The 27,916-nt window shown below is 39.0% G+C and overlaps 1 protein-coding gene and 2 long non-coding RNA genes across 9 annotated transcripts in view; 2 read left to right on the top strand and 1 right to left on the bottom strand.

The window, feature by feature from the left end:
• The first annotated feature begins 103 nt into the window (after positions 1 to 103).
• On the top strand, positions 104 to 2,560 carry LOC122866656. Of its 2 annotated transcripts, XR_006375777.1 has the most exons (5): positions 104 to 503; positions 641 to 734; positions 830 to 938; positions 1,038 to 1,232; positions 1,754 to 2,560. It is a non-coding gene; the product is annotated as an uncharacterized LOC122866656 (long non-coding RNA). The 2 variants fall into 2 exon arrangements; XR_006375776.1 differs by having other exon boundaries at positions 1,038 to 2,560.
• LOC122866646 (LIM domain and actin-binding protein 1) lies at positions 2,405 to 16,152 on the bottom strand. 6 transcript variants are annotated; one of them, XM_044176596.1, is made up of 10 exons: positions 15,904 to 16,124; positions 15,381 to 15,553; positions 15,159 to 15,240; positions 14,696 to 15,034; positions 14,310 to 14,388; positions 11,843 to 11,988; positions 10,814 to 10,861; positions 5,155 to 5,285; positions 3,219 to 3,397; positions 2,405 to 3,102 (listed from the first exon to the last, which is right to left on the bottom strand). In XM_044176596.1, the coding sequence occupies exons 2-9, from the start codon at positions 15,506 to 15,508 to the stop codon at positions 3,229 to 3,231; spliced, it is 1,122 nt and encodes a 373-aa protein (XP_044032531.1). In that variant the 5' UTR covers positions 15,509 to 15,553; positions 15,904 to 16,124; the 3' UTR covers positions 2,405 to 3,102; positions 3,219 to 3,228. The 6 variants fall into 6 exon arrangements, with proteins under 6 accessions (XP_044032531.1, XP_044032527.1, XP_044032526.1 ...); XM_044176592.1 differs by lacking the exons at positions 2,405 to 3,102; positions 3,219 to 3,397 and adding an exon at positions 5,621 to 10,405 and having other exon boundaries at positions 15,228 to 15,240; positions 15,904 to 16,152; XM_044176591.1 differs by lacking the exons at positions 2,405 to 3,102; positions 3,219 to 3,397 and adding an exon at positions 5,621 to 10,405 and having other exon boundaries at positions 15,381 to 15,510; positions 15,904 to 16,151.
• Positions 16,153 to 19,465: 3,313 nt separating this feature from the next.
• Positions 19,466 to 27,916, top strand: part of LOC122866655 — a 66,818-nt gene continuing 58,367 nt past the window's right edge. The window contains exons 1-2 of the long non-coding RNA XR_006375775.1: positions 19,466 to 19,515; positions 19,697 to 19,781. This is a non-coding gene — a long non-coding RNA (uncharacterized LOC122866655). The remainder of the gene's footprint in view (positions 19,516 to 19,696; positions 19,782 to 27,916) is intronic.

A 27,916-nucleotide genomic window follows, 5' to 3' on the forward strand; every position in this document is an offset into this window, starting at 1 on the left:
TTCAAAGGTACATTGTGAGTGCCATATCACTCTCTTGGGTTGTGCTTGGTTAAAGATTAATTAGCAAGATGAGATATATAATTTATAGCGCTAGAATTATGGCACTTAGACCTGGACTGATCTATACCTCACACTGCACTTTGATGAGGAACCACTGCAAATTTAGCCACATATCAATATGAGCAACTTCAGACAGATCCTAAAGGAGATTGAGGTGTTTGGTTTGTTTCAAAAGAGCTGATTAGCCAGGTATTTACAGCCATGCACTTCCCGCGTCACTGTAACACTGACTGGATCTTGGAGCATGGGCCCAACCTGACAGATGAGAGACAAAGAAATCTCACCTTCCTGGTGAACAAGGATGGAAGGGTTGAAAGCTGTAAAATGTTCACACCTGTGGATTTGGAAACAATTGAAGCATATGGGATTACTAGTACAACTGGATGTATAGATGGATGGGTCTATGAGGCACCCATAGGTGCTTCCAGCATTGTGTCATTGAGGTGAGCAACTGAATGGCTTATTAAAACAGTCTGTTTCACTGTTACCTGTAAGTTTCGTGAATTGATCCTGTGATCTGCCCCAGCCCTCAGATCTTTCTTTGATCTATTCCTTCTTCTCCTTTTACAATTATTTTCAGTTTGAGACAAAAGAGGTTTAATTGAGGCATCACAGTTCATCTTCATGGCAGGTGTTTTGGTTGGAGTGCTGGAGTTTGGGGCAGTTTCTGACAGGTATGAACCCTTATCACTCTAACCCACATGTTTTGTGGGTTTTGTTATACAGGTGTCAATTTGTCAATGTGTATCTGATATTATTTATCCATCAGATCTTCCTGTGGTGGTAACAGTCATGGCCGTACTGGGGAAATTTGCTGCCACAGCCTCTTTTGGCACATCCTATATTTATACTGCAGAATTATGCCCTACCATTTTAAGGTAATGTCACTCTTTTTTCTGATGATGATTGCACAAAAAATACATGTTAGCTGTTAACAGTCATGACATTGCAGATGAGTCCATTGTACGTTCTTGCAGGCAGAATGGTTACGGTCTACACTGCATGTGTGCTCGTGTGGAGGGCATCCTCGCTCCACTGATCAGGCTCCTGGATGTCTATCATTACACCATCCCCATGCTGATATGTGGCATCATCCCCATTGCTGCTGGGGGTTTCTCTTTATTACTCCCTGAAACCCTCAATGTTGAACTTCAGGACCACACTGAACTCAAGTGAGTTGATGAACTCTTTTAATACAGATTATGGAACAAATGTATGGATGAAACTTTATAATGAAAATGATTTCAGTGGGATGGTCTACACACTGCTTTATTATGAGAATGAACTAAGGAGCAATTATATGTAATAATCATCTTGAACTGCTGATAAGGAAGCCTATGATAAAGAGGAAAAACCACTGAGGAGTACAAACTTTTTCACAGTTTGTTTTTTTCTTATCAGGTAGGAATTGTTCTAATGGGACAAATGGATAAATGCTTAAGTGTAATATGATTTTAAGGATACAGAGAAAAAAGAGGGAAAATTAAGAAAAGTTAAATGCTAAATATTTGCACAAATACAGGTACTCAAAAGCATCAGCCAAAAGCTGAGGATCGGCAGCAGCTCTAGACTGTAATGCATTTCAAGCTTCCTCGGGCAGCATTAATGATTTTAAGGAAAAAAGACACTGTATTATTTAAGTCTAAGTAATGTAATTCAATACATATAATCCTTGTTCTGTTTTTCATTTCAGAAAACTGAACTAAGTCCATGTTGAACAAATTAATGAAGAGCATAACACTGTTATTTGTACTGAAATCATTATCAGAGTCACGTATTTTGTCTTTTTCCTGATTTATTATCAGGTATGATAAACTACAGTTTTTGTCAACTGACACTTTACTCAAGTTTTGTTTTATTGTGGTGTATTTTATAACAGGAAGGTTGTAATAAATATTGTTTAAAGTCAAATGATGTCAAATGTTCTTATCCCAACATGTATTTCAATTACTATTACTAATGATAAGCTATTAGCAATAAAATAAAAAAAGGGTCTTTACATTTCACTGTAATGTCTGATACATTCAAATGAACACTGGTTTAGCAATGGATTTAGGCTACTTTTGGTCTGGCCATACTTTTGAGGATTTAATTTAGTCAAACACAGTCAATTACTTATCTGTATTCATTCATGATTCTAGCATCCTGATAAGCTTGCCACAAAGCTACACCAGTGCTTGCTGCATGTTTAATTAGCACTTGGATGGTCAGCTCGGCTTAGATTTGGACATATTTGCTAAATGAGGATGCATAATATGATTAATGAATATAATTAATAAAATATGAAAATGTTATCAAAATTAAAAGACATTTTCAGAGCAAAAAATTCAATTTAAATAGTAAATCAAATTACATGGCAATGCTTGCCTTTATTTGTACATTCCTGTGAAATTCACACATTGTAATGTTGTGTCAGGTCCTCAGTATCAGTTACAAACGTTGCAGACCATATTATCAACATGGCAGGTAGAAATGTAACTGGTGGAATGAAATTCATCAGCATACAGGTAGGACTACACAGTAGGAGCCATTAAATTATCTGTATAAACACAGCCATCCTAAAGCATTCTGTCTTTTCATTTGACCATTATTGAATTATGTTCATTATTTTCTGTACTACCACACTGGTACCCCAAATATTTGCAACAAAATGACATTCATTAATTCTTCTGTTAAACCACTTAAAGTCACATTTACAAATTTTTTCAATAAGTGTCCACAAGAAAGGATTATACAAAAATGTTTTCTGTAATTTGTTGTAGTAATTGTGAACTAAAAAAAAGGTAATTTAATTAAACTGACTGAATGGCAAGGAGATGATTACATGTGTCAGCATCTGTCACACTTATGATGCAGTTTCTTTCAATGATTAAGCCATTGTTGCAATTAGGTTGTGGGTTATGTGTCAACACACTATCATTCATTACCAATAAGTATATTAACACACTGTAAGATTTGGACAGCAGTCGGCGATTGCATGTGGCCTCAAACACATTTTTTTAAACTCGATTTTCCGTGTTGTCACAGTTACCAGCACTTCAGCTGAGGACAGAAACAGAACACATTTTTAATGGAGCGAACCCAAGTTAATGAATTATCATGAATATGACAAGTGAAAGAATACATAATAAAGACAGGTGTTGCCTGCTGGTACTCACAACACATTATTTATGCCTCAGACTCATTGGACACCACGTCAGCAGTATTCCTCAGAAGCCATCGGTTCTTGTGTTGAGCATGTCCAAAGCCCTCATCATAATTTCCTTTTCTTCTGAACAGTTGTTGGTAGTGAAATATGCAGTAGAATTCCCCATATAAAGGCGCGTAATTGTACATGCTACAAATGAGCACAAAATGACAGTTACAGTTCAAATTAAGGACCGCATTTGGTTAGAGGTAGTAAAGATCTTTTTTGTAATTACAGTAGCTATGTGGCACATTTGGAGTTTACGAGAGTTTACAAATGTAAAAATTAATCATGTATATTTCATTTTGTTTCATTTTGCATTTCGTTCAAAAGTTTTTTTTGAATTTTCTAACCATGTTAGCCAGTGGTTTCCAAACATTTTCTGCCTGTATGCTTTTTACTTGTCATAGCAGAAAAAGCACAGGTGGAACTAATAATGTTAATGATGACTCGGTTCCTGCATTTACAGTATTGCAATGCAGCAGTTAACAATGTTATTACTTACACCTGTGTTTGACAAGTCAAAATGTCTGCTGTGAAAACGGTCTGTTCAACGTTAGTTTTATTTGACATTTGTGCCCCTGGTCATGTGGCACCCCAGCTTGGGAACGAACATTAAGCTGTAAAGTTGCACTATGTTATTTTTATTTTTCAAATAGTCTGCAAAAAGCAGACATACACTCATTCAACCAATCAATCAATACATTGATAAAGATTAATAATAAAATATTTTAAATGTATTTGGCAAACATTAAGTTTATGATTAAGATTATGTTTCTTGCAACTATGTTTGAAAAATTGGGGTTGTAGTATATTTTACAACAGTAGATATTCTCTATGAATGTATGGAGCCAGGAGCAGGCCATGCTAGAGCTAACAAAGTGAGCCTGTTACTTTAAAAGTGTTGCATTATGGGTTGTTTTTAGCCTCAATGTTGCTAGGCTAGTGAGTTTCTCCCATGTATTTATTGTGTGTCTGGTAAAGTAAAACCAATTGCATAAGTGTCCTGTCTAACCACAGAAGTTAGCTCCCAGCCCAGTTTTGCTTCCATGGAGGAAATACATTCATAACTAAGTGGAAACAACTGGAAAGTGTCTCCTTGGATCCTTACTTTAACAAATGGAATGGACAGCAGCTAAGAAGAAAGGTCACAGAATGTCACTTTAGAAGACAGCAAACCTGGAAAGGCCGTCTGAAAGATGCTAACAGTAAGAGAAAATCTTTTCTGTGCTTCTAAATCACTGTTTCCAAGAGCTTTCTCAGAAAAAAAGATAAAAAAAAATCTTTTAACCTGTTTCACAAGTTGCAAACAAAGATGATAGTCAGAAATGTTCTTGCTTAATTTGTATGATGTGAACCAAAATTAATCTGCTTTATCAGTTATATTTGTCTATATTAATGTGACATTCTATTATTTTATATTTTCATACACAATAAAATGTTATTTTTCTTGTGTCATACAAAACGAGCAAGGAGATCTGTCATTTCCATTTATTTCCTTGATAGGAAATCAGTAGAAGAGTTGCACCTTGGGGAACGTGTTACAAAATAATCTTTTTATGGTAAAAAGTGGTGTTAAAATTCAAAAATGTGAAAAGCTGTATGACATTTCTTTGTTATTTACCATATCTTATATTATTTTAACATGATAATGCATTTAAAATATGTTAAATATGGAATATTTGCTTTTATTTTAGTATATAACAGATATAAGTATTTGTTTCTATAAAAAAAAGTTGTTGCATAGAAGAGTGGATCAGCTTACATATAATCGGGCCAATACAAAATGTATCAATATCAAAGTCATCAAAGTAATGAACTCTTTATGGCACAGACAAGAAATCCATATTTGGAATCATTGATCAATGTTGCAGGTGATTTTTCTGAAGAATATTTTAATATCTCACCTTAATTTTTTCTTGCACTGTTTACAACAGAAGCAAGTTTTGTGAAACATATATTTGTCTGCAGTAATTTTTTCCATCGGATAAACCGGCTTCAAACAGGCTGAACACATCTCTCGACAAGCTGGTTGAAACTGATGAAAAAGACGATGATGATGGGACTGAGCTTGGTTAAAACTTCAATAATAAGCATTAATAACAACAAACACAAAAGCATAAATGAAAACCAATAATACTACTAATAATAATTAATTTCAAATGCAAATCAAAAACAGTTTTAAAGAATGCAAGCTAAAAATAAATCCTCAAACATCAATAAGAAAATCTAAAACTAATAACAACCTCTTATAAATAAACAAACAAGCAATGATAACCAACATAATTCATATCTTATCAAATAAAATTATGTACATAACTTTGTCATAAAGAATATGAAAAACACTCTTAGCAAATAGGTAACAAACTGCACCTGTCTGTGAGTGATTTAAGGTTTCTGATTGATCGGCAGCTGAACTTCTGGGTACTTGGTGACCTGATACGTTGCCGGACTGACCACTGCCTGACCTGTGGATGTTGTAGTTACTGGATGAGTAGTGACGACAGTGGAGGTTATGGAAGAGTAAAACTGGTTTCCAAAGGTATCAGTCTGCACATCGAGTACACTGAGCTCTCGTTTAGGGTTAACTGGGTTGTAAGAGGGGTTTTGTTTACCTCCTTCTCTGGGGTCGCTTTTTCTATTTTGAGCAGGACTGTTGCATGTTAGGGTTTTTGTTGTCCGGAATTTCTCCTCTGTCTTTGGGCTGTGCTGACATGTCAGGAAGATTGTGGTCTCTGGTGGAAGCACCTCTGCCTTTCTAGCAGCTGACTGGATGGAGATGAAGGCAGGTGAAGACGGAGGACTTGCTCGTTGTTTTGCAGTGGCTACTTCAATGCTTGCACCCTGGCTAACTGGCAGAACTGCGTTTACCTGTGCTGTAGGACATTCCTGTGTTGGCAGTGATTTCATTCTGCTTGACCCGATGCAAATCTTTCTAATATTACCAGAGGATGGGGATCCTTGCACTGTCCCTAATGACTCTTTGAACAAGCATGATAAACCAGCAATATCTGAGTCCGATTTTAAAGTAGAGACAGAATAAAGAGCCTTTTTTATGGCTTCCTCTATGTCCATAAGTCTGGCTAAAGTCTGTTCTTTTAGATTCATGATTTCCTCACTGGCTCGCTCAAGATCTCCAAAAACATGGGCCATTGAGGACTTGTGTTCAGTGTTGTCTCTCGTTAATGGCATCCTCTCTTCTTTGTTTTCTACTTTGACCTTTTTTTGTTTCTTTTTGTCAGAGTTGACAACCCAGTCAGGGACGTTCTCAAACACTCCTCTCAGAGACCTTACATCAACCTTGCTTGTGTCCTGTTCAATTTCTTCAACTCGACTGAGAATGCTCTGCAGTTCCTCCTGCTTTCGCAAATTGTCAAAAATGTCCATGGCTGCTGTTATGTTCCCTCTCATGATCTCATCCATGTGAACTGACAGCCGCTGTCTGCGTTCATCCTCTGTCTCGGTTCGTCCTTTCTTTTCCCTCATCTCAACTTTGCTTTTTTGTTTAATTTCTTTGTCGTGCTTGTCTTTGCTGTCAGCAGTTTGTCCACAGGTGTTTGGTTTGTTGCATGATGGACCACTTGGAGTTTGTTGTGGCTTCTCAACCACATGTGCGAGAATTGAGGAATTATTATCTCCAGATATGTTTTTTGGATTTTTGTTGTCAGGCTGGGCAATTTTAACTCTTTTTGGCTTTACAGGAGCATTCATCACAGAAAATGCTTTTTTACCTCCAAATTTCTTACATGCTTCATGAAAATCTACATGGCTTTCTGTTTCATTCACATTCTCTTTGATAGGGAAATCCTGGGGGATTTTCTCTTCTGCTGTGGAATTTATCTCCTGTGGTCGATTATTGATATTCTTATCTGTGTTATCACTTTCCAAGGTGACGACTGAACCTTGGACTTGATGCCTTACTTCAGTTTTCTGAGACATCTGTATAGCTTCATCAAAAAGCTCATTTCTTTGATGACCCACTAAATCTGGTCCTGAGTTTGCACCACTGTTCATTTTGAACAGATCTTGCTTATGTTCATCCTTATGTGACATTGATGTAATTGACAATGGTTGAGGAACTGCTACTTCAGGTCTCACAGTATTAGTTTGGGTTGCTTCAGGATTCTTTGTGTTGATTGATTGAATGTCTCTTTGTTTCACTTTCAAATGCTCAGGTTTAGGCCAGATGGCTGGTTTTGGGCCAACAGGCCTTGTGCTTTTCTCTGACACAGCACTTGTAGCTGCTTTATTTAGAGTTTCACTTTGGCTTGGTGGGCTTGCATTTACTGCAGTCACTTGTTCCTTGGACACCTCTTGTCTCAGTGGTGCTTGAGTTGATTTAGGTTCAGTCACGGGGCAAACCTCCTCCTTAGACATTGCAACCACATTTTGGGATCTTTGCTTGTGAGGTTTGGACAGGTTTCTGTATATCATAGCTGCTCTGAAATCTCCTCTACTGACATTAATGTTGGATCTCTCCAAGGAATCCAAAGCTGCTTTAAGTTTACCCCCAAAATCAACTTCTTCATCTTCTTGTTGTGCAGCTGTTGTTTCTGGACTATGTACAGACACCATAGAAGCTCGAAAGTGCTGTTTCTGGACCACTTCTGTGCCTTTTTGACCCATTTTGCTGCATGTCTCAGTAGTTTGTACGTCTTCAGAATTTGTGTCTTTATGGCATGTCTCTGTTTTCTTGTGTTGGCTGTCCGATTTATGTTCTGAGGTGACATTAGAGGCTGATGGAAGTTCACCCCACCTTGGCTCAGTGCATGGGTGCTCTTTTGGGTCTTCATTTTCCTGAGATAATTCTGCTTTTGTTCTTGAGTGTTTGACATTACCTGCTGTAACTGAGAAAGGTTCCTTAAAATATTCTTGAACAAGGAATTTCTGTTTTTCTTGTGATGAGTGATGCAAAGATTTGGCCTCGACTGTGGCCTGTTGGAGGCTATGTATTGCAGTTTGAAGGTCAGAGATCTCGTCATTGTCATCTACCACCTCGCCTAATTCAGCCTGGTGGACCCTGCCATTGTCCTGTGTCTGAAGATGTAGGTATGATCCCTGTGGTGCAACTGTTGAGTTACATGCTTCTTCTTGTGTTTGGGCACCGCACTCCCTAAAGGTATTCTTTACTTGCCCATGGGAGAATACCCCAACCTTGCATTCTGTAGAGGACAGGTTCTTTCCGAGTGACACATTTTGACCTGTGAATGCACAAGAAATGGTGGTAGATTGGGCAAGATTTTCCCATGCATTTTGCTTTGGTTGAGCTGGTCTTTGATCTCCAGAGAACATGTTTTTCAGTCTCTTTATATCCACTGGGACCCATTCTGAAGCACTTTCCTCTGCCTGATCGCCTCTCTGTTCATGATCCATGCCTTGTCCAGCAACATTTTGGTTAGGAGGGAGTTCTTGTTCTTGCTCTGTTGGCTCAGCCTGAAGAGTTTTCAAATGCTCCAAATCTCCCTTTTCAATACAACCCTTGAACAGTTTTACATTTCCTTTTACTGTGATTTCAGGCCTTATTAATCCTTGGCAGATTTGGTCTTTAGAAGTTTCTAGAAGGCAGCTTATGGTTGATTCAATAATGCCTTTTCTTAGTTCTTGATTGTCTATTTTATTCACATCACTTCTTTCTGGCTCTGGTTCATCATACTCTGCACCTTGTGGAGGACAATAACTTTTCACATCTTCCTCACCAAAATAATTGTAGAGGGAGTAAACAATGACTTCAGCACACCTGTCCACATCCTCCTGGATTATCACTCCTTTCCTCAGAGAGTTGTCTTGATTGAGAATATCCTCAACAAGTTGAACCACATTGGCAGTTTTAAACTCTGTGTCTTGGATGGTAGCGAACTGATGCTGTTGCACGGGTACATTTATCACTGTGGCCCCCATACTTCCTTTACTATCCTCCTTTAGGTAAGTGATCTGACGCTTTAGTTTTGCCCGTGGTAGCAACTGGAGTATGAAGTTTTGTGCACCACCTTCAGCCACCTCATCGTATTTTATCTTAGGCCCACCCTCTAATAGTGTGAATTTGGCCTTTTTAGCTATCATTGTCTCATTCACCTCAATGATTGAGCCATCTGAATGTAAGGCATTCACGTGATAAAGGGAATTCAGTGTTTCCTTGATGTTCTCCACCATTGTTTCAATTTCGTCCTTGTTCTGATGCCTAATTTTGTCAAATGGCATTGATTCAAACATATGGGCTCTGTTCTTGACATTAGCTATCATATTGTCCTGAGCTGTCCCATCATCTTTGGCTGGGCTTTGAGATTTTGATGTATGCACAAAAGAATGCTCGCTTTCTATGTTTGTTGGGATAAATGGGTTGTTTTGGAAAAGAGCAGCACTCGTTTTGATTATTTCCACAGATTTTTCTTGGTCAAGAAGGCTTGCAGACTCATCCTCAAAGACTGTGTCACCAGTAGAAACTTCTTCCCTACCAGAAAACTCATGGTCAGTGCTTTGACCAATGATATGAACACATGGCCCTTGTTTATGGGGCTGACCTGTCTCATCCCCAGAAATAGAAACTTTCCCATGGAACTTATTATCTGGATTTATTCTGGATGTGTTCACAGACTGACTCTCAAATATCCTTCTGGTAGCCTGAACATCTATTCTTATCATCTCCTCCTCACACTCTATGTTGGGATCTGGACTAGAACCAAGCGTTTTGTCATCCTCCATGATCCCTTTAACACTTTCATTATATGGCCTCACTTCATGCTCCTCAAACACAGCTGATGTTTTACTGACATCGCCTCTTTCCACTGTTCCCTCTGCCCTGCGCATCTTGGGGGTGTAAAGAGATACTTTGTCACTCAGGGCACAGTTCTCAAATATCAAGCGTCTTGAGAGGACCTCTCCCTCGTATCCAGTTTCACCAGCTGTCACCCCAGTCTCTGATCTCAAAACTTCAGCAAGCTCTTCATCCACAACTTCATCCAACATCTTCAGCTCTGGGTGAGTGTGCTTCAGGAGCCTTCTCAGCTCACATTTCTGTCGTTGTTGGTATAACTTTTCTTTGGAGAGTTGGGATGGCATGGACTGTTGGAAATGTGCCCCAGCGATATCTTCTGGTCCCAACTGATGTCTGACTGAAGGAGGTGGGAGTTCATCTCTCCTTTGTTGGGAGTTTTCGGCCATCTTAGAAGAACAAAGTAACGTTCTCATCATTGAGTCCTTTGTAACAGAAATGAGCTATCCAGTGAAAATCATGCATGTGCAGACATGCTTACTGCAATGAAAGAGATATGTTACCTTCCAAATCATGCAAGCTGATTTGCTTTCCACATGCCAGGTGTCAGTGGGTTAGCTGAGCTCCAAAGCAACCAACAAATGCAAACGCAATGATAAATAAAAAAATTAAAACGTAGCATGGATGACATCCAATATCTGTTTCTTTCTTTGGAAGAAAACTCTGTAACTCTCAGGAAAAGCAAGCATTTGTTTTTTGAGCTATATGGTATAGGATAGTGTGGAAGATATGTTATTGTGACAATGCAAATCCAATGCACACCATCATGCAAAGTGTCTGGTGAAATTCTGCCTTACCTTGGTTAGTTTTACTCTTTTTCCAGATTCAGATGACTGATCTTGTGCCTGGATGGAAACAGTAATTATTTCAGGTCAAGTCGTCTTGAACTTGGCTGTCACATTTTTCTGTATCGGTAATAATTATATGATATATTTTAGTCGTATACTATATGATGTGTTAGAAGAAACTGTCAGAGATCATAAAACTGCAGTGTGTAGCAACTGTGTTGCCACAGTGCACGTGCATTGGTGGACTGGGTATTTGTACAAATTACAATCTGGATTCTATTTTTGTAGTTTTATTATTATTCCTCTCTCTACAGTAAAGTTTAAAGGTCACAACAGATAAAACACTTTTTTTCCTTGATAATCATATATCTTTCTAAATAACTCCTGAGACAGGGTGTTATTTAATGTGTGTAATGAAATCTTATGCTTTAAATTATAAGATGTAACTGCTCAAATGTATTTATACGTAACTTTCTTGATCATGCTCTAAAACATTTAGCTTGTTTACCTTGTACAAAAGCATAGCATCTTTGCGATTATACTTATAAGCATAACCAAGAAGCTGATCGTTGATTTTATGAAAAAGGTGGTGATTAAAACTGCTCAGAAGATCATTGGTACCAACCTACCAAGCATCAGTGATATCGGTGAGGTGAGGTGCCTGCACAGAGCCCAAAGGATACTTAAGGACAATACCCACCCTAGCCACAGCCTGTTCACCCTGCTGCCTCCTGGCAAGAGATACAGAAGTATCCGCTGTCGTAACACCAGACTAAAGAGCAGCTTCTTCCCTCAGGCTGTGAGAATGCTAAATTCATCCTCAGCACTCCACCATGTAAAATTCTATGACTTATATATTCAGTAATCTACTGTATATCATTTTTGTACATAACATTTGTTTTGAGTAACATAAAGGGAACTACTTTCAAAATCTGATTAAACAACCATGTGTTGTAAAATGATCAATAAATCTATCTTGTATAAGATAGGGGAAAACAAATCCAGGACTGAAAAGATAATGAGTAAACAGATGTTTACCGGTTTTAAAAGGCTGTGTGTTGATTCCTGAGGTGCCACCTTTGACAGATAGAGAGCAGACATAGCTTTGACTGAGACACACAGTTTCTCCTTGGTTTGGATGAAGGAGCTGTCTCGGAAATTTGCAGCTGACCTCCTCTTTTCATCTGCAGAGACATCAAACACAGCAGTTTGTCTTAAATGACATAAATGTCTTAAATTTCTTTATGACACAAGTTATACTGTGTAGTCCTACTTTAAAAAGGGGCCTAATCAGAGCTCTCTGAGATCCATGTTGACAATGGTGTCAAGTACTTGCTGTGATATAAATGTGCCATCCAGTTCTTCACATGGGATTTGGGGTAAAGACAAAAGTAGTCTTAATTTTGTCTTGCTTTGTTTACTGGTTATTATTAGCTGTCCAAAAGGCAGCTGGTGTCAAAATAAGGTGCTGTTTTCAGAGACTCTCATAACATCATCTGACTGAAAGATAGACAATTTAAACAGAATTAAACAAGTGGCTAATTTTAATAACATACACGTGACCTCTATGCTCATATCCATGTCACCAAACTGTATGTTAATAGTTGTGTGTTAATAACTCTTCCTAAGATGATATTTAACAGCTGCCACGTGATCGAGTTATAAATGTGCCACTTGTGGTGGAGAGGGACAGATACCCGACTCCACTGACACAAATACTGAGAGTTGAAAGGACAGGCAGGTCACCGCAGCTACGGTTGACTAAGCATAGAAGAGCAAAAGTAAACACACATACGTCTTTAAATTGTTTATAGAAGTACAGATAGTAAATCAATAGTCCACTAGCAGGTGTCAATTAGAAGCACATAGCAAAACAGACACTGTTATGTTAGTATAAAGCGAGAACTCTTCAGGATGAGGATCTGGTGAATGTGCAAGCCATATTCTATACTATATACTACTCAGCTGACACACAAACTATTCTCTAGTTGCCTCATTTGATCAAAATACAAATCTGTACTCACAGAAAACGAACGGCTCCCAGTTCCTGCTGACCTGCCTGTCTTCTTATTTTCTTTCAATCTTTGTGAAAGTGTTCAGACTCTGAGTTCCTGTTTGTTTGTGTCTGGTAATGGAGCCTCTGCCACTCTCAGTCGCTCCCTCTCTCTGTCCCATTCCTGCTGTACTGACAGCTGACCCTTTCACCCTTCAGCACTTATTCAGGACTTGTAGCATGGCGGCTATTTCTGTCCTGTTCTGGGGTGGCCTACTATGCCCACACCAGGTCAAGTCACTGTGCTGATATTCATCCTCGTTTCACCTCTTCTCTTTCATTCATACCGTCCACAGCTTTGACCTGAGTCATAGGACTCACAGAGGGCTTTCCACGGACTGTTTACCAGTGGAGCTGGCATCTTGTTGGGTTTTTTTCAGTTGTATGAGGATTTAGACACTGAACTGGACTGATATGAGAAGCTAAACACGTGTTTCCATTTGCTATTGCGGTGGATCAAGAGCAAAATATGTTTGGGTACTTTATTTTATAGGTCAGTAATTTCCTGATCATTTCCTTGGATGTTTTATAAAAAGATCTATGTAATTTGGTACTAATTATAGGGAAAACATGACTTTTCTTGAAAGAACAGCTCCATTTATATTCAATTTTACTGAAACTTTATTTTTCATATATGTTGAACCGAATGCATATCTGTAGACAAATATCATATTTTTGCATGTTCAGCTGACCTGCTGTGCACTGACTAAAAGACTCTCTGCACTAGCAATGAATTTTAATTAATGGTAAGTATACTAATTAATCACAGTCTCTGTTTTCTGTATAATTAGTATCAACATACATTGTCATTTCCAGGAAACTTCCTGAGAAATTATTACAAAATCAAAGACAAGTTTCTCATGGAACTTTTTATTCTGTTATGTTTGTTTTACCCTGTCAGTCCTGTGTCCATTAATCCATGCACAGTGTGCTGTAAACAGTGTCCTATTATTCGACTTTGCACCATAGTATCTGACTTTTTAGAGCCAAATCAAGTTCTGGAGCAGCTTGAGGGCATAATGCCAGTTAGAGTTACCTCACAACCTTGATCAGGGCTGTAGTTTGCTGTACAGCATCTGATTTGGTCTTATCAACTGGTCTTTGTCCTGGAAGTGTATATATGTAGTTAATCTGTAAAAGTTTTTATTATTGCTATATTTAGTTAAGACTAGGCTTTTGATTATTTGTTTTTTTTTTGTGTGTGTTTTTTAAATTGTTAACTCTGTCTGCCAATCAGATTTTCCTCACTGAACAATAAAACGTTTTAATCTAAATTCTGCTGATAACAACTCAATAGAGAGACACTTCAATGACCTTAGAAATTATTTTCTGTCATGTTGAATTAATCTTTGAACATTTATTTCTCAGCTTTATTGGGCAGTAGGTGGGAATACATAGTGGTCACGGCGGTTCACCACAGAGCACACTTGATGAATGTTGTCTGGTACTCACCAGCTTGAGAGGCTGCAATTTTTTCAAAATCAATACCCCCTATTGTTTTTCTCCTCTCCATCCAGGTCTGATTCACCACCTAGAGAGAGAAATAATGAACCGTCACTGTAGCTAAGTAGACCTATATCTGACTATGTGACAGTATGTAGACTTGATTCTATTTTTGGAAGTTACATTATGGATTTGATAGAAACTTGATGGTTCCAAAACAATCGACAGGTATGTTCATACACAGATGACAACTAAATGTAAGGTAAATATAAGTTACCGATGTTTTCTGATGCTTGTTTCTGTCGAGAAACTCACAAAATGGTTATTTTCACCTATTAAACTCTGCCTAATATTGGACCTTTGAGCTAATAACAATGATTGTATATTGTATTTACCTTTCGAGTCACATGTTGAAATGGCATTTGGGTCTTCGGCTCCTCTGCAGAGCTCTTTACCTCTTCAACCTCTCCATTCATCACAGGCATGATGTCTGCTGCCTTGTGAGGTGATGTGAAGCTTTCAGCTCTGAAACTGCTCTTCGCCTTGTTTTGTGTGGTTGCCTTTGACTCAAACAGAGTCTTCAAGGCCTCTATGGACCCGGCGCTGTTTTGAAGGCTCCCCATTGACTTACTGCGGGTCAAATTGGTCTTGGCTCGAGACCCTTCCCTCTCGGCATTTCTCCACATCAGTGACTCCAGATGAGTCTCTTTACTCTCCAGAAGAGATGGTGTTATCTGACAGTGACACACATAGAACAAAAAACATGTTTGTATGCAGCTGAATGAATCATTTTTCCCACACAGAAGATGCTTTGTGTTTGACAGCTCAAAAATGTCATAATGTATAGTCAGAGGTTACCTCTTTTAACACCTGCTTTGGCTTTGTTTCACTGTTATTTACCAAAGTTTCTTGAATGGATGCACTTACTTCCACTGTATACCTGTTACATACACAAAAACCTTATTAATCATTTGCTAGCGTGCTAACGTAAGTACTGCATGTAGAAGGTTATAGAAGGTTGGACTATGTATTTAGTTGTCACAGACGTAGAAAAAGTGAGGAAGAGGATGTTTCTTTCACCTGGCAACTAGCTGGGACACAGATGTTGTCTTGTCCCGCAGCCCTGCCTCTGTCCAGGTGGGCTTGTCACATGACGAGGGGACGCTCCTCAGTGACTGGCTGCGCCTCAGGTTGCTTTTCCATTCCATGACTGATCACGTCACAGCAACACAGTTTGCAAATAATAATTTCACCTAATATACATGACAGATAATCACTGACATTATCTCCATTACTGCAGTACATTTACTGATCATTTAGAGGATCAGCAGACCCTGGATGTCATAGTCTGTTAATTATTTAAGCCAAGCAATACATTTAGTTTTAACCATCATCTTAACATGATTAGTGAGCATTTGATCTACCCCTAAAGCTAAACATTTTCCCTTAATGAATGAGATGTTGCAACATACAACCATTTTGATGATGTCATGCAATTTAACAGCAATGAATGCAATAACTAGTCAATTTAGAGATGAAAAGTAATATTTCATGACAACAAGGTGTTTTAGTGTATAAAAGGAATTTTGAGTAGAATCGTTACCTTACAGATGACAGTCAGTGTCTGTTCCCTGTGACAATCAGAAACACTTTCGCAGCATCACAAGACTAGCACATGGTGTGAGGCGTTTGTGAGCAAAGTCCTTTTTCTTCCTTGTAAAATGATCTATGAAAATGTCGGGAGTAGCAAACAACAGGATATAAATCCCAGAATCCCAATAATACAGACTGCCTCTGCTGCTTTCATCTGAAATACAGAAACTGATGTTGTCAATTCACAAATCATTTATCCAACGTCTGTCTGTCTGTCTGTCTGTCTGTCTGTCTGTCTGTCTCTATCTATCTATCTATCTATCTATCTATCTATCTATCTATCTATCTATCTATCTATCTATCTATCTATCTATCTATCTATCTATCTATCTATCTATCTCTATCTATCTATCTATCTATCTATCTATCTATCTATCTATCTATCTATCTATCTATCTATCTATCTATCTATCTATCTATCTATCTATCTATCAAGCATCTTTTGTCATTATTATGAGGTTTTGTCAGGTCAAACCTCCAATGCTCAGATGTAATTGCTTGATCTTTGAGCAGCAACACACCATCCATTAAGATAAAATTAGATTAACTTTATTGATCCTGAGGGGAAGTTGGGTCGAAGAACAAATAGAAAATATCTGAAAATGAGAGAATTATGATAATACACAGCTCTCTTGCTTTGAGAGCATTTTGGGTGAGTTCAGTTTTGAGAGATACTGATTAACCCCCTGGGGTCTAAGCCATTTCTAAGAAGTTCTCAGATGACAGATTTACATTGCAAAATAAGAACATTTGAGCAGAGTAAATGTACAATACTACCTATCCACAAGAGTTAATTTACAGTGTAGATGTTCAAAGTGTGCATTGTTGTATTTTATAAGGAGAATTTCTAAACAAAATAGAGGAAAATGCTTCCATTGTTTTGGAGAAATGTTGGAATAATAATTAATGCCCAAGCATTTGTAAATGATCACATGTAGCTAGATTAGAAGTGGACAAACAACCAATGGTCCATGCTTTCAGCAGTGCTTAAGAAATGTAATGCATCACAAAAACAGTTCAACTGTACAAACAAAGTTAATAGAAAAGATTCATTGTGCACTGGGTTGTAATGTTTACAGTCTTCTAAAATTCCCAAATTGTGCTTTTACCTTAACTGTCAAGCATTGTGCTTGCTGAGGACAATGTGTACATTTGGGTACGTTTAAATTATTTTAAGGAACTAAAATGAATAGGTTTATATGAAAAATGTTGCTTACCCTTGCAAGCTTAGGTACAAAACAGCACCCCTAGAGGCCTTAGGGATTCAGTGTGTTGCTCAAGGACACTCCAGTAGGGTGGAAGCTATAATGCCATCAGTTTCAGTGTTGTGCTCTTGATAGATATCACAGTTATCACTTTACTAATAATGCATTGCTACCAAAAACAAAAAAAGACCAGAAACAAAGTGTAAATCTGGCACACTTTACTGGAAATGTTTCAAATTGCTTGACCGCAAAGGTTTGAAGATCCAAAATGTCATGGTTAGTGCAACCCTCTTTTAAGTCTGTGCCCCACTTTGAATGCCCCATTCAAAATAGCCTGGAAACATTAAAGGTTCTTAGTACTTAAATTAGATTTCAACTGGCTGGGGTTCAGTCGTCCTAGACAGTTAGAGAGGAACAAGTGTTGTGGAAGTTCATCTCCACCCAGGAATTCCAAGACCTGCTGACCCTCAGGGATCAAGTAATAGCAGCAGGAAACTCTGCTCCCTCTTGACCTTTCTGACTACATCCACACCAACACCGACCCCAACCCCAACCAGACTTCCCCTGGCACATGCTGCAGCAAACCTGCATCAATTAAGAAATGTGTACTCTACTGCTTTTCCAGGGAGTAAATTATAAAATGCAGTTTAAATGTTTGTTAAAACAAACTAAACACACATCACATGACATTTAACTTTATGAGGTACATACCAGTGCTGTAATTATTATTTTGTTTCTGGTTGGTACTGCATACTATAATCACAGTGCATTTGTACACATAGCAGCTTTTTCCTTATGTGAAATGATAGGTGATTTTGATGATAATGCTATCTTGTGCTGAAATATCTTTACTACAGTAAAACCAGAGAGGCCTGGACAAAGTTTATTGTGCACTGACACAAAAAGTGTGAAAAAAATAAAATAAAATAAAGAAAATTTCAGTTTTAAAAAAGAATGTTATTTAACAGGTTGTCATGAAATACATTTTACACCCGATAAACTAAGCATTGAAAGCTCTACAAGCAGTTTTGGAAAGCACTGCAACTAAGAGCATTTACTCAAATATTGATCTTAAAGCTGCATTGATTGATTTTGGCCACTTGGGGGCAGCGGAACAAGCTGAAAACACAACATTGACATATTACTGGTACTTTTCCAAGTATTTCAATTCTGTGAAACATAATACTTTAACTAGATTTTAGATGGAAATACATGTTTATCTCCACTATACAATGGCTGTAGTTACTAGTTACCAGTTCCTAGCTAGTTATGATTTTAAGATATTAAGATTTTACTTTCAAGCATGAGAGGAACCCATAAAATATTAAAAACAGTATCTCAAATGGTTAGACTAACAGCACCTCAATGAGCTGCAACATTTAATGACTCATTTTAATTTGGATGCTTCATTTCCTTTTACTGCAGACACATCCATACATTTATTTTATAATTTTAAATGCAGGAGTAGTAGAGTATTTTTACATTGCTGTATTTCTATTTTTACTCAATCTGAACACATCTTTATAGTATCCTCTATCTGGGTTTTCCTCTATTTCACGCACTTGTAAAAATGCAATGGAGGTTTGAGACAATGGAAAGCTTTTGTCAGCACACACAATTCATATTCACTCTCTTTCGTCTTGCTCTCTGTTAATCAGTCTTCAGACAAAGAGAGAGCAACAGCAGCAGCACACGCCCCTGGGGCAAAAAATGAGAAATTCAGCCTGGCTGTCTCCCCCTCCTCTGCCCCTCCTCTGACTACAACCCTCATCCCTCCCTTCAAAACCCCACTCCTGTCTCTGTCTCAGAGGCATTGGGGAGATGAAAGGGAATATGCAATGCACCGCCTTTGACTGTAAACTGTACAGTGTTATTAGGGGAAGTTTACTGGCCTTGTCTGCATTTTAAACACACTTGCTTACACCAGCCAGCTGTTTTAGAGGGAGGATCCGTGGCTGGTTGGAAGGAGACTTAAATACCTACGGATTATGCTCCATGACCGGTGAAGAGCTGCAAAGAGGAAAAGCATGAACACACTCTAACCCTAAGTCACGTCTGTCTGTCTTCCTGTGTTTGAATGTGCCCTGTCTGTGAACATGCCTTTCTTGAATGAATAAAAACAACTGGGAGAAGGGATTGGCCTTTTACATTTCTCATGCATAACATTATACAGTAGTCCAGCAGGGGGCGGTAAAGACCACAAAAAGACAGCACTCTGTACTGTCCTACCCACATTTGGGTTAGGTGGGAACATTACAGTGGGGCTATTCAAGGCCAAACTAGGTTATTTCAGTGCACCAAAATAGCCCAGAATGTACAGCAGTGAGAACAGAGACCAGATAGTTGAGGAAGATAAGGTCTGTATGCTTAATAATGTTTCGCCAGGGATGCATACATAAACATAATTTATCACAGACAGTGAAATCAATTTATATGCTAGGCTAATCTGTCTCATCATGTATCAGAGAAAATTCTGTTATCATTAAAGTTCTGTTACCTCACTTAACCCTGCTGCAGTCACATTTCTCATTTCTACAGGATCCTGCCAGTTTCACAGAAATGCCAATCTGAGGTCTGCAGTGCTTTACCGATCTTGTGACACTGGTTGGATGGCCTGTTGGATGTGAGTGACACACACACACACATTCAAACACACACCACGCACTTTGCACGGCCAGCAGTCATGAGTTTGCCTGAGATGGTTAATATGCATGCATCATGACACAGAAGGCAGGCACAGTGTGTGTGTGTGTGATTCATGCTGATGCTACTGCTGCCCAACATGTAACTGAGGTAATCTAGTTGGTGTTCATTCAGCCTTTCTAAAAAAACACAAAAACACTTGTCATTCGTGAATCAGAGATTGAGGAGAAAACATGTTTTGTGTTTTTTTTATTTTTTATAATTTCATTGTATAGCTATTAGATAATGTCAATAATAGACTTCTCTTAATCAGTTTGGTGTAGCTTAGCTTATTCGTCTAATCACACTGCAAGAGTAATTCTTCAAATAATTACTGGCACATGTCTTATTTATTCATCAGTCATCTCTTGGCAAGCTTCCTTTGATGCCAAGATGAAGCCCAATTAGTTAGAAATGTCCCATCTGTAGTCTAGAATCAGATAGCAACAGAGGAAGCATACTTTAATTTACTTACTTTTCTTTTTGCTTTAATAATAATATGAGCCCTAACTATTAATTTGCACTTTGATGGTCTAAATTTAATACAAATACATTTTAGAAAAGAAGTGTCAGGCCGACATTACGTAAAAATGACTTTCTCATATTTCTGTCATTCTACTGTTCTGTATGTACAACTACTGACTGCCTGAATGTCATACATATGCTTAAATAATACAACATATTTCAGTGTTTTAAATAGAAATACCATTTCTGATGAGCTACAGTGCCGTAGATGATCAGATTTTTCTGCATCCTTGACGTAAGATAGACTACACATTATCAGCTATTAGCGAACACATCAGCTCTATCTCAATATGCATTCTTGTGGTTTCATCTGTTCTTCCCGGCGTGTTTGAAGTAAGAGCAAATGTTCAGTGTATGAATCCAAAACAGACGCACACAGAGAACAGATGACGGTTCCCTATGTGCACTGCCAAATGGGAAAGTATGGAGGTATTTCAATGATGATTTAACTGAAAAGAACAAACACATATTCACATATTCATAGATTCACAGTTGCTGCATGTGAAGGACTCAGAAGATATTGTAGCAGCAGTATCAGTACCTGACAGTGAGGTTTCAACCTTGGTTTTTGAACTGAAACTTAACGCTTGACACAATTTGCAAATGTGTTGCTTGTTACAGTTATGCTGAACAATTACTGAACATGGAAAATTCAAAATCTTACTGACCCACTACAGAGGCATCAAGTCTGGCATGTGAAAAAACATCAGAAAGTGGGACCAGTGTGTTTGAGCCTCATAGCTACATAAATGATGGCCAAAAGCAAGAAAAGACTAAATGTCTGAGGCAACAGTGGTGACAATGATACTGGGGATTATGTTTATGATGTTGATGACATCTACTAGAAAATAAACCATCATGACAAGAGCTGTGTAATATTAATATCTGTGTCAACAGAGAAGACACATATAGTTTATGTTTTTACTCAGTGTTTTAGGCTTTAGATTCTGATTTATTAGCACTATTACTACGATTAGCAAGACACTTGGATGCCAAAACACAGTTTCTAATGTTTTTAAATCCAGATTTGAGAATATATTTCCCATCCTCACATATTTGTGAATCCCTCTGCTGATGGTTGCTACTGGCTAGTTCTTCATTCTTCCCCTAGCAGAGGAAAGTGAGGAGGAGGAAGAGAAACTTGACGAGGAGGAATGAAAGGAGCAAGATAAAGGTGTATATATTTATCCTTTGGCTGAGTCACAAATCAAAGAACCAAGCTTTCTTTATGCAAGAAGAAGCCCCAATACTGAGCTGTGGTTGCCGAGCATACAGCGCAAGATTTTAGTCATTTAATTGACTTTTATTGAGGATAACAAAATAAATTCATCACCAAAATCACAAGCAACCAACAGTAGGAGTCGACACAAACCCTGATAATATTCCCTTGCCCACAGAGAGATAATACAAGATAAACACGCTTATGTTCTGTTGTCAGAGAAACTAGATTATTTGGTTGTTTTTCGAGCCCATAATTGAGTCTAATTAGGTGTAGCAGTTCACCCAGGCTGCATCATGTTTTGGAGAACAGTGAAGGAAACAGAACAAAACTAAAGCTGAGTTTTAAAAAGTATTTCTCAATTTGTTCTCAGTGCCTGATGGAAATACCAAAGTGGGAATCTATGTGTCATTAGGAAAGTGTATTCCTTCCAGCACTGAAAAAAAAAAAGTTCAGGAACACACTGTCAGCTTCTCCCAACACATGGCTATGATTTGTTGGAACACTTGTCCCTCCCTCTTTCCTAGGGAGAACATGAGTAGTGGTGAGCAGCAGTACATTGTGTGTGTATTCTCTGTTCCTGTGCATGTTTTTCTGCAGGTGTGTGTGCAGTGTGTTGTGCCTGAGGGGGAACGTGTTTCAGTACAGCTGAGTGGGAGTGACGATGACTTAACCCTTCCCCTTTTTGTCCAAATCATGCTGAACAAGCTCCGCCCCTCTCACTGTGGCCATGCACAGGCAGTGGCGAGCCTGCCTGTATGTGTTTGTGTGTCAGTGAGAGTGCACATTTCACACGTGTGACCACCGTAGAGGCAGCCGGAGCAATAAGCTGCTTTGCGAGGCTTAGGAGGGCAGCCGCTTGCTGGCTACTCAAAGGGCTGTGTTTGCTACATGCCTAGAGGGAGTGACGGCATAGCTAAGCACTGGAGCATGGTGCCCAGGGTTTCACATAACAATGCAGGGTCAGGGGCAACCTACAGAGGCACTGCACTGAACTGTACATGGTCACAAACGCAGCTCTTGTTCAACACTCAAAGAAAGTGACAGCATTAATCTGTCATGAAACTGAAAGTATTTATCTTTCCTTGCTTGATTAACCACGAAAGAGCTGCTTTTTTATTGATGAGGAATATCTTTGTAAGTGCTTGCAATGAATTTGATGTATTTTAGTGATTTACATATATTTAAATATTCTTCTTTGTTGCATTTCGTGCTCAGATCTGATAAAGCTAAAGTGTGAGTGCACGGGAAAGCAGTTTAAACTCACTGACACAGTTTCTCAAGTTACTTTAGTCAAGGATGATTAATTGTGGTGCACTGTACCAAAAAAAGGAAACACACACACACACGCACACACACACACACACACACACACACACACACACACACACACGCAGTGTGCCCGTCTGGTGGAGAGTGTGTCCTGCAGGACTTAATGTTCGCCGCTGTTGTGATCACACACAAGCACACACTCTCCCTCCCTGTAGATTCGGTCCATGTCGAGAGCTGGAATATCAGGTTTCCTGTCTTTGTGCAGAGTTTCTACTCACAGCTTCACCTTTGTTCCTCCTCTGTCAGCACACAGCAGCACTGCATCAGGGCACTCTCTGCTGCTCTCTAAGGATATACCAACCAAACCACTGGCAAACTCTATCAGCGGATTTAGGGTTGCCAGGAGATCATTATCACAGGGAGTTAAAACAGCCTTTGTATGCATTTGGAAAATTGGTAGCACAGGAGCAACAACGAATCCTAAAAGTATTTAATGAGATTTTCTTGGTCAGTGCTGCCGGGCTTTTTCTGGCCAGAGTATTTTATGCTTTGTGTGTGGTTCATTCATGGTTTCATTCTGTGAAAATGTACGATTGTTGTTTCTACACATTCCCCTCTGCTGTGGAACCCCAGATGACCCTGCTGTGGCGCCAGTAGAGGCTGGGCACTGTGAAGGAGGAAGAGGAGGAAAGGGGAGGGGGGCATAGAGGGAGCGAAGTGAAGCATATGAGGATATTAAAGTAAATTTATGAAGCTGGAGAAAAAGAGCACATAATACTGCAGCGTAGTCACATGCAACACGAAAGAGGAAAAAGCGGGTGTATCTGTACAGCTTCCTCCTAGTTTTTCTGAGGAATGAATTGCTTCTGTGTGTACGCTCAGCCTTATCTAATAAGCCAGTCCTGAAAGTTATTTAATGCTTGCAAGTAATCAGCTGTACCAGGAAAGAGGTCTGTGGTTTGACTGTGGGCCACTGGAGCCGTGCCTTTTGAAATGTGATCCTGTATGTGAGACGTCACACAGCGCAGCTCCTGGAATGTCCTGTGTACAGACAGAACAAACTCAAGCAGAGGCCAACTGTAATCTCTTATCTCTGGCTGTGACACTTTGTACTGCAATACCGTCAAACAGGCACCGTTTATCTGAGAGAAGCCACAATATTGACATCTCATAGCTGAAGAGAACTTTTTACAATCCACATTTAAAAAATATGCAGTGTGATTTTGTGAAGACACCATACATGTTTCAATGTTATACTTTTTCATATACTTTCCCTGTCCTTTATCTGTATCTCTTTTTGTTTATAGACAACAAAAACTGTGCAGATTGTCTCAATCAAGATCAGTTTACTGATCATAGGGAGTACTACACAGCCTTTGAAAACAGCTGTATGTCTTCTGTGGCTCTGAAGGGAGCTTTTTTATAAAATATCCCCTACTGATGTCATCAGGGTTTTCTCAGTTTGGGCTTGGAAACTACACATTTTTTAACAGAAACCCTGAGTTACAAGAGTGTGGAGTTTGAAAGACGTGGGTATTTACCAGACAGGAAGGGTCTAACGAAGAGATGGTATCAAGTGTAGGATCCAGTGTTTTTGGTGCTTGACTTCAGTATATTGAAGACTAAAAGTCAGGATATCTTGGCTTTTGTTGCACAAAGTTTTACCTTTTATTTTTTGTAAGTCTCCACTTTTATGGAAGTGCAATACTAAATTGCTGGAGTACCCCTTTGAAAAGGCGTTAGTATTTCAAAATACCATTTTTCCCCTCAATGACACACATATAGTTCACTTCAGAGCCATATTAAATTAGTATAAATGTATTACAATATTCTTAGCAGCTTCTACACTCATATCACATACAGGAGTGGATAAAATAACAGGACTACCTTGCAGTATCATGTAATTCAACACAACAATACCACAAACTACACACTACACCTCACAAGTAATCAAGAGTTGAATCAACACCTTTTTGAAACACTTTCAATGAAAACTGAACATTAAAGGCTTTAAAAATAATATTTATTGCTTTATGCTCTATTGGCTTATATTACAGTCAAGGGTGTTATTTTGTCCACCCCCTGTGGCTGGTTCACAGCACTGTCATTAGGACCTGTTTTGGTTATACCAACCCTCTCCACTGGAGGCAGTGTTCTGCAGGCTCACAGTACACAGTCCTTGTTCATGAAGGGCAGGATGCTACTGTAGACACATGATGCGATCATGTTGAATATCATCACACTGTTGCAGCATTTATTTTCCTTTGATATGCATTTATTGTGCATGCTTTTAATGATCAAGGGTGTGATAATGTGTGACTGTAAGGAGAGGAGAGTGCTTCTTTCTTACACAAAGAGGAGAAGTGGGAGAAAAATACATGTAATGTGTGACTAAATTAACATAATTTCTTAATTGCCCAAAACATGTGGAGAGTTTGACAACTGAGCTAAATTTTCTGTTGGTATGAATGTTGTATCTGACCTCAGGTTGTTCACTCGCACATGTGATGCTTTGCAACGGCACATGCAGAGTCCTCCTCCTGTTACACAAGGCAATCACTGGATATGTGTGTGTGTGTGTGTGTGTGTGTGTGTGTGTGTGTGTGAGTTGTGAATGCTGGGGACTATGCACATGACCAGCTCAGAAATGATGAATTGATGTAGCTTTAAAAGACACTCGCATAGAAAACAGCATATTATTTGCACATATCTGTGTGCTGCACAAACTGGTAAAAATGCTCTTTACATATTTCAACTCATTTTCTATTAGATTATTGCATTGTTTAACCTTTGCGGTTGTTATCCTGATTTTTTTTTTCATATTTAAATCTCACACAGCTGAAGCTCTAAGGGGTTATCTGCAGATCTGCACTTTCTCAAGGCTGATTAGCAATGTGCACCAGGGATATTAGCCTTCTGTAATGTAATTCATGTGCTGCAGAATCCAGCTACAATCTATGACCTGTTGTTTACTCTTCTGATCAATGATAGGCCTTCCTCACTAGCGTGGTTTATCGCTTCTGATTGCGTAATAGACATTGTTTAGAGTGCTGTGGCTAGGAGGCAGTTACAATATAAGATTATCAGGGTGAAAAGGTAATCTTAAACTGAAGTCAACTGTGAGTAGACATTGTGGAGGAACGTCAGAGAGTGAGACATAAAGAGGTCTTTTGTTGGAGCTTCAGTCTGCAGGGGGAGGTTGGAAGGAAGATGACAGCCTGCTGGTTGTGTGTAGTCCTGCTGAGCTCTGGCTGTTTGTCCCTCCACCTCCCCTCTCTCCACACACACACACAAACACACACCTCCGCACCATACTCTCCCTCCCGAGGCACGACTGTGGTCACTGTGGTTATTAATACACTGCTCTGCCACTGAGTGTGCTCAGCACAGGAGTGAAAATATCTGACAGGCACTATTTATAGACCTTGCAGGCGGACAGGCGGAATCCACGGCAACACAATCCAGCCTATTCTGGAGTCGTGTTCCACAGAAATCACCTCGGCGGTAAGGAGCTGCAAAGCCCTGGGGGCCAAGGAGCACAACTTGGCCATGGCGTGGAAAGAGTTTTTTTATAGAACACCGGTGGCAGTTATGGGTGGGAAATGCTGTTGTGGAGGGTACAGATGAAAGCACACATGTGGCTGTTCAAGCAAAAACACATGTAATGTAATATTCATGCAGGTGTGCACTTTTGTGTCACTCTCCTGCGCCTTTTTAGACACACACAACCTCGGTGAGGATTTTCACTATGTATGTACATGTTAAAACAGTGATGAAATCTTAGAGGAATGTGTGTGTTCCTGCTCACGTTATGTGGTCAGGCTTTTAATCAAGTCCACATTTAGATTTGAAGCAGACCATCCCAAAGATGAATCACACACCAGCAGCATGAGAGCGTAATAGTAGAGTGTAGAGAGTGAGAGGCAGGTCAGCTGGGTGGACTGACCTTCGTTTGGCTTAGGCATCCTGAGAATTTGGATACAATCAGAGAGGCAAGGATGAAAAACAACATGGCTGCATGTTGACCGCTGTCACCTGCCTGATTATGCAAATCCCACAAAGAGCTAAGACAAGAAGACAGAGGAGAGGGACAGTAGCTCCATTCCTTCTCAGATCTACAGTGCAGGACTGATTTGGCCTCATTCATCACCAGTGACATTTTAATAAGCGGTGCTTGTGATGGGAACCGGGCTTGTTGCTGTGTCCCAACAAAACAATTTGATTTGGCTAATTGGGAATCTTTCCATTCCAAAACATGTCCATTCTAATCACATGTGGCTGCCACACAGTACGTGCATTTTATTGTGTTTTGGCAGCCTGCAGCTTTATACCCTGATGATAGTTTGTATTGTTGGATATGAACTAGAGGCTGAAGCCTTGTCACTGTATACAAGTAATCCATCAGCATGTGTCACGTGCAGCAGGAGGAAATACAACAGATAGCACAAATTACTTACAGGCAATATCTTAGTGATAAACAGTCAGTAATAAACAGTGTAACATCAAGCTAACATTCCCTTTGAGTAACTACACAGGACTTTGTGTATATGCAACACACAATTTTATTTCTTTTTATTGACTGAAATGCAATACATAACAGAATTGCATATGCAAGTGTCTAATAATATTTTTTAATCTCCCCATCCTCATCAGAATCAGACTTTATTCACCAAGTACACATGTACAAAACATTTGTTTTGCTGGGGGTGTCAGGGAAGCAAAGTAAAGAAATAACATAGCAGTGAAATAGAAAAATAAGATTAGATAGCTGAAGAAGAAAAAAGCGTAGTAAACACAATTGTAAATACTTATCAACATTAGCCGATAATATACAAATAACAGCAATATAAACAACTAAGTTTACAGAGGAAGTAAGGTTCTGTGTGGTGGGTCATATGTACACAGTGTGCAAAGATAATAATGTTGTTAGATAAGTCCAATCAGCGGTATAGATAAATACACAGTGCAAATATTCATAGTGTGCAACAGTACAACCAACTCATTGGTCCCTTGTCACTTTTCTCAAGATGTAAAGGCTTTCACTTAAAACTAACAACATA

The sequence above is a fragment of the Siniperca chuatsi genome, linkage group LG19 (assembly GCF_020085105.1).
Source record: "Siniperca chuatsi isolate FFG_IHB_CAS linkage group LG19, ASM2008510v1, whole genome shotgun sequence".
Taxonomy (NCBI): Eukaryota; Metazoa; Chordata; class Actinopteri; order Centrarchiformes; family Sinipercidae; genus Siniperca; species Siniperca chuatsi.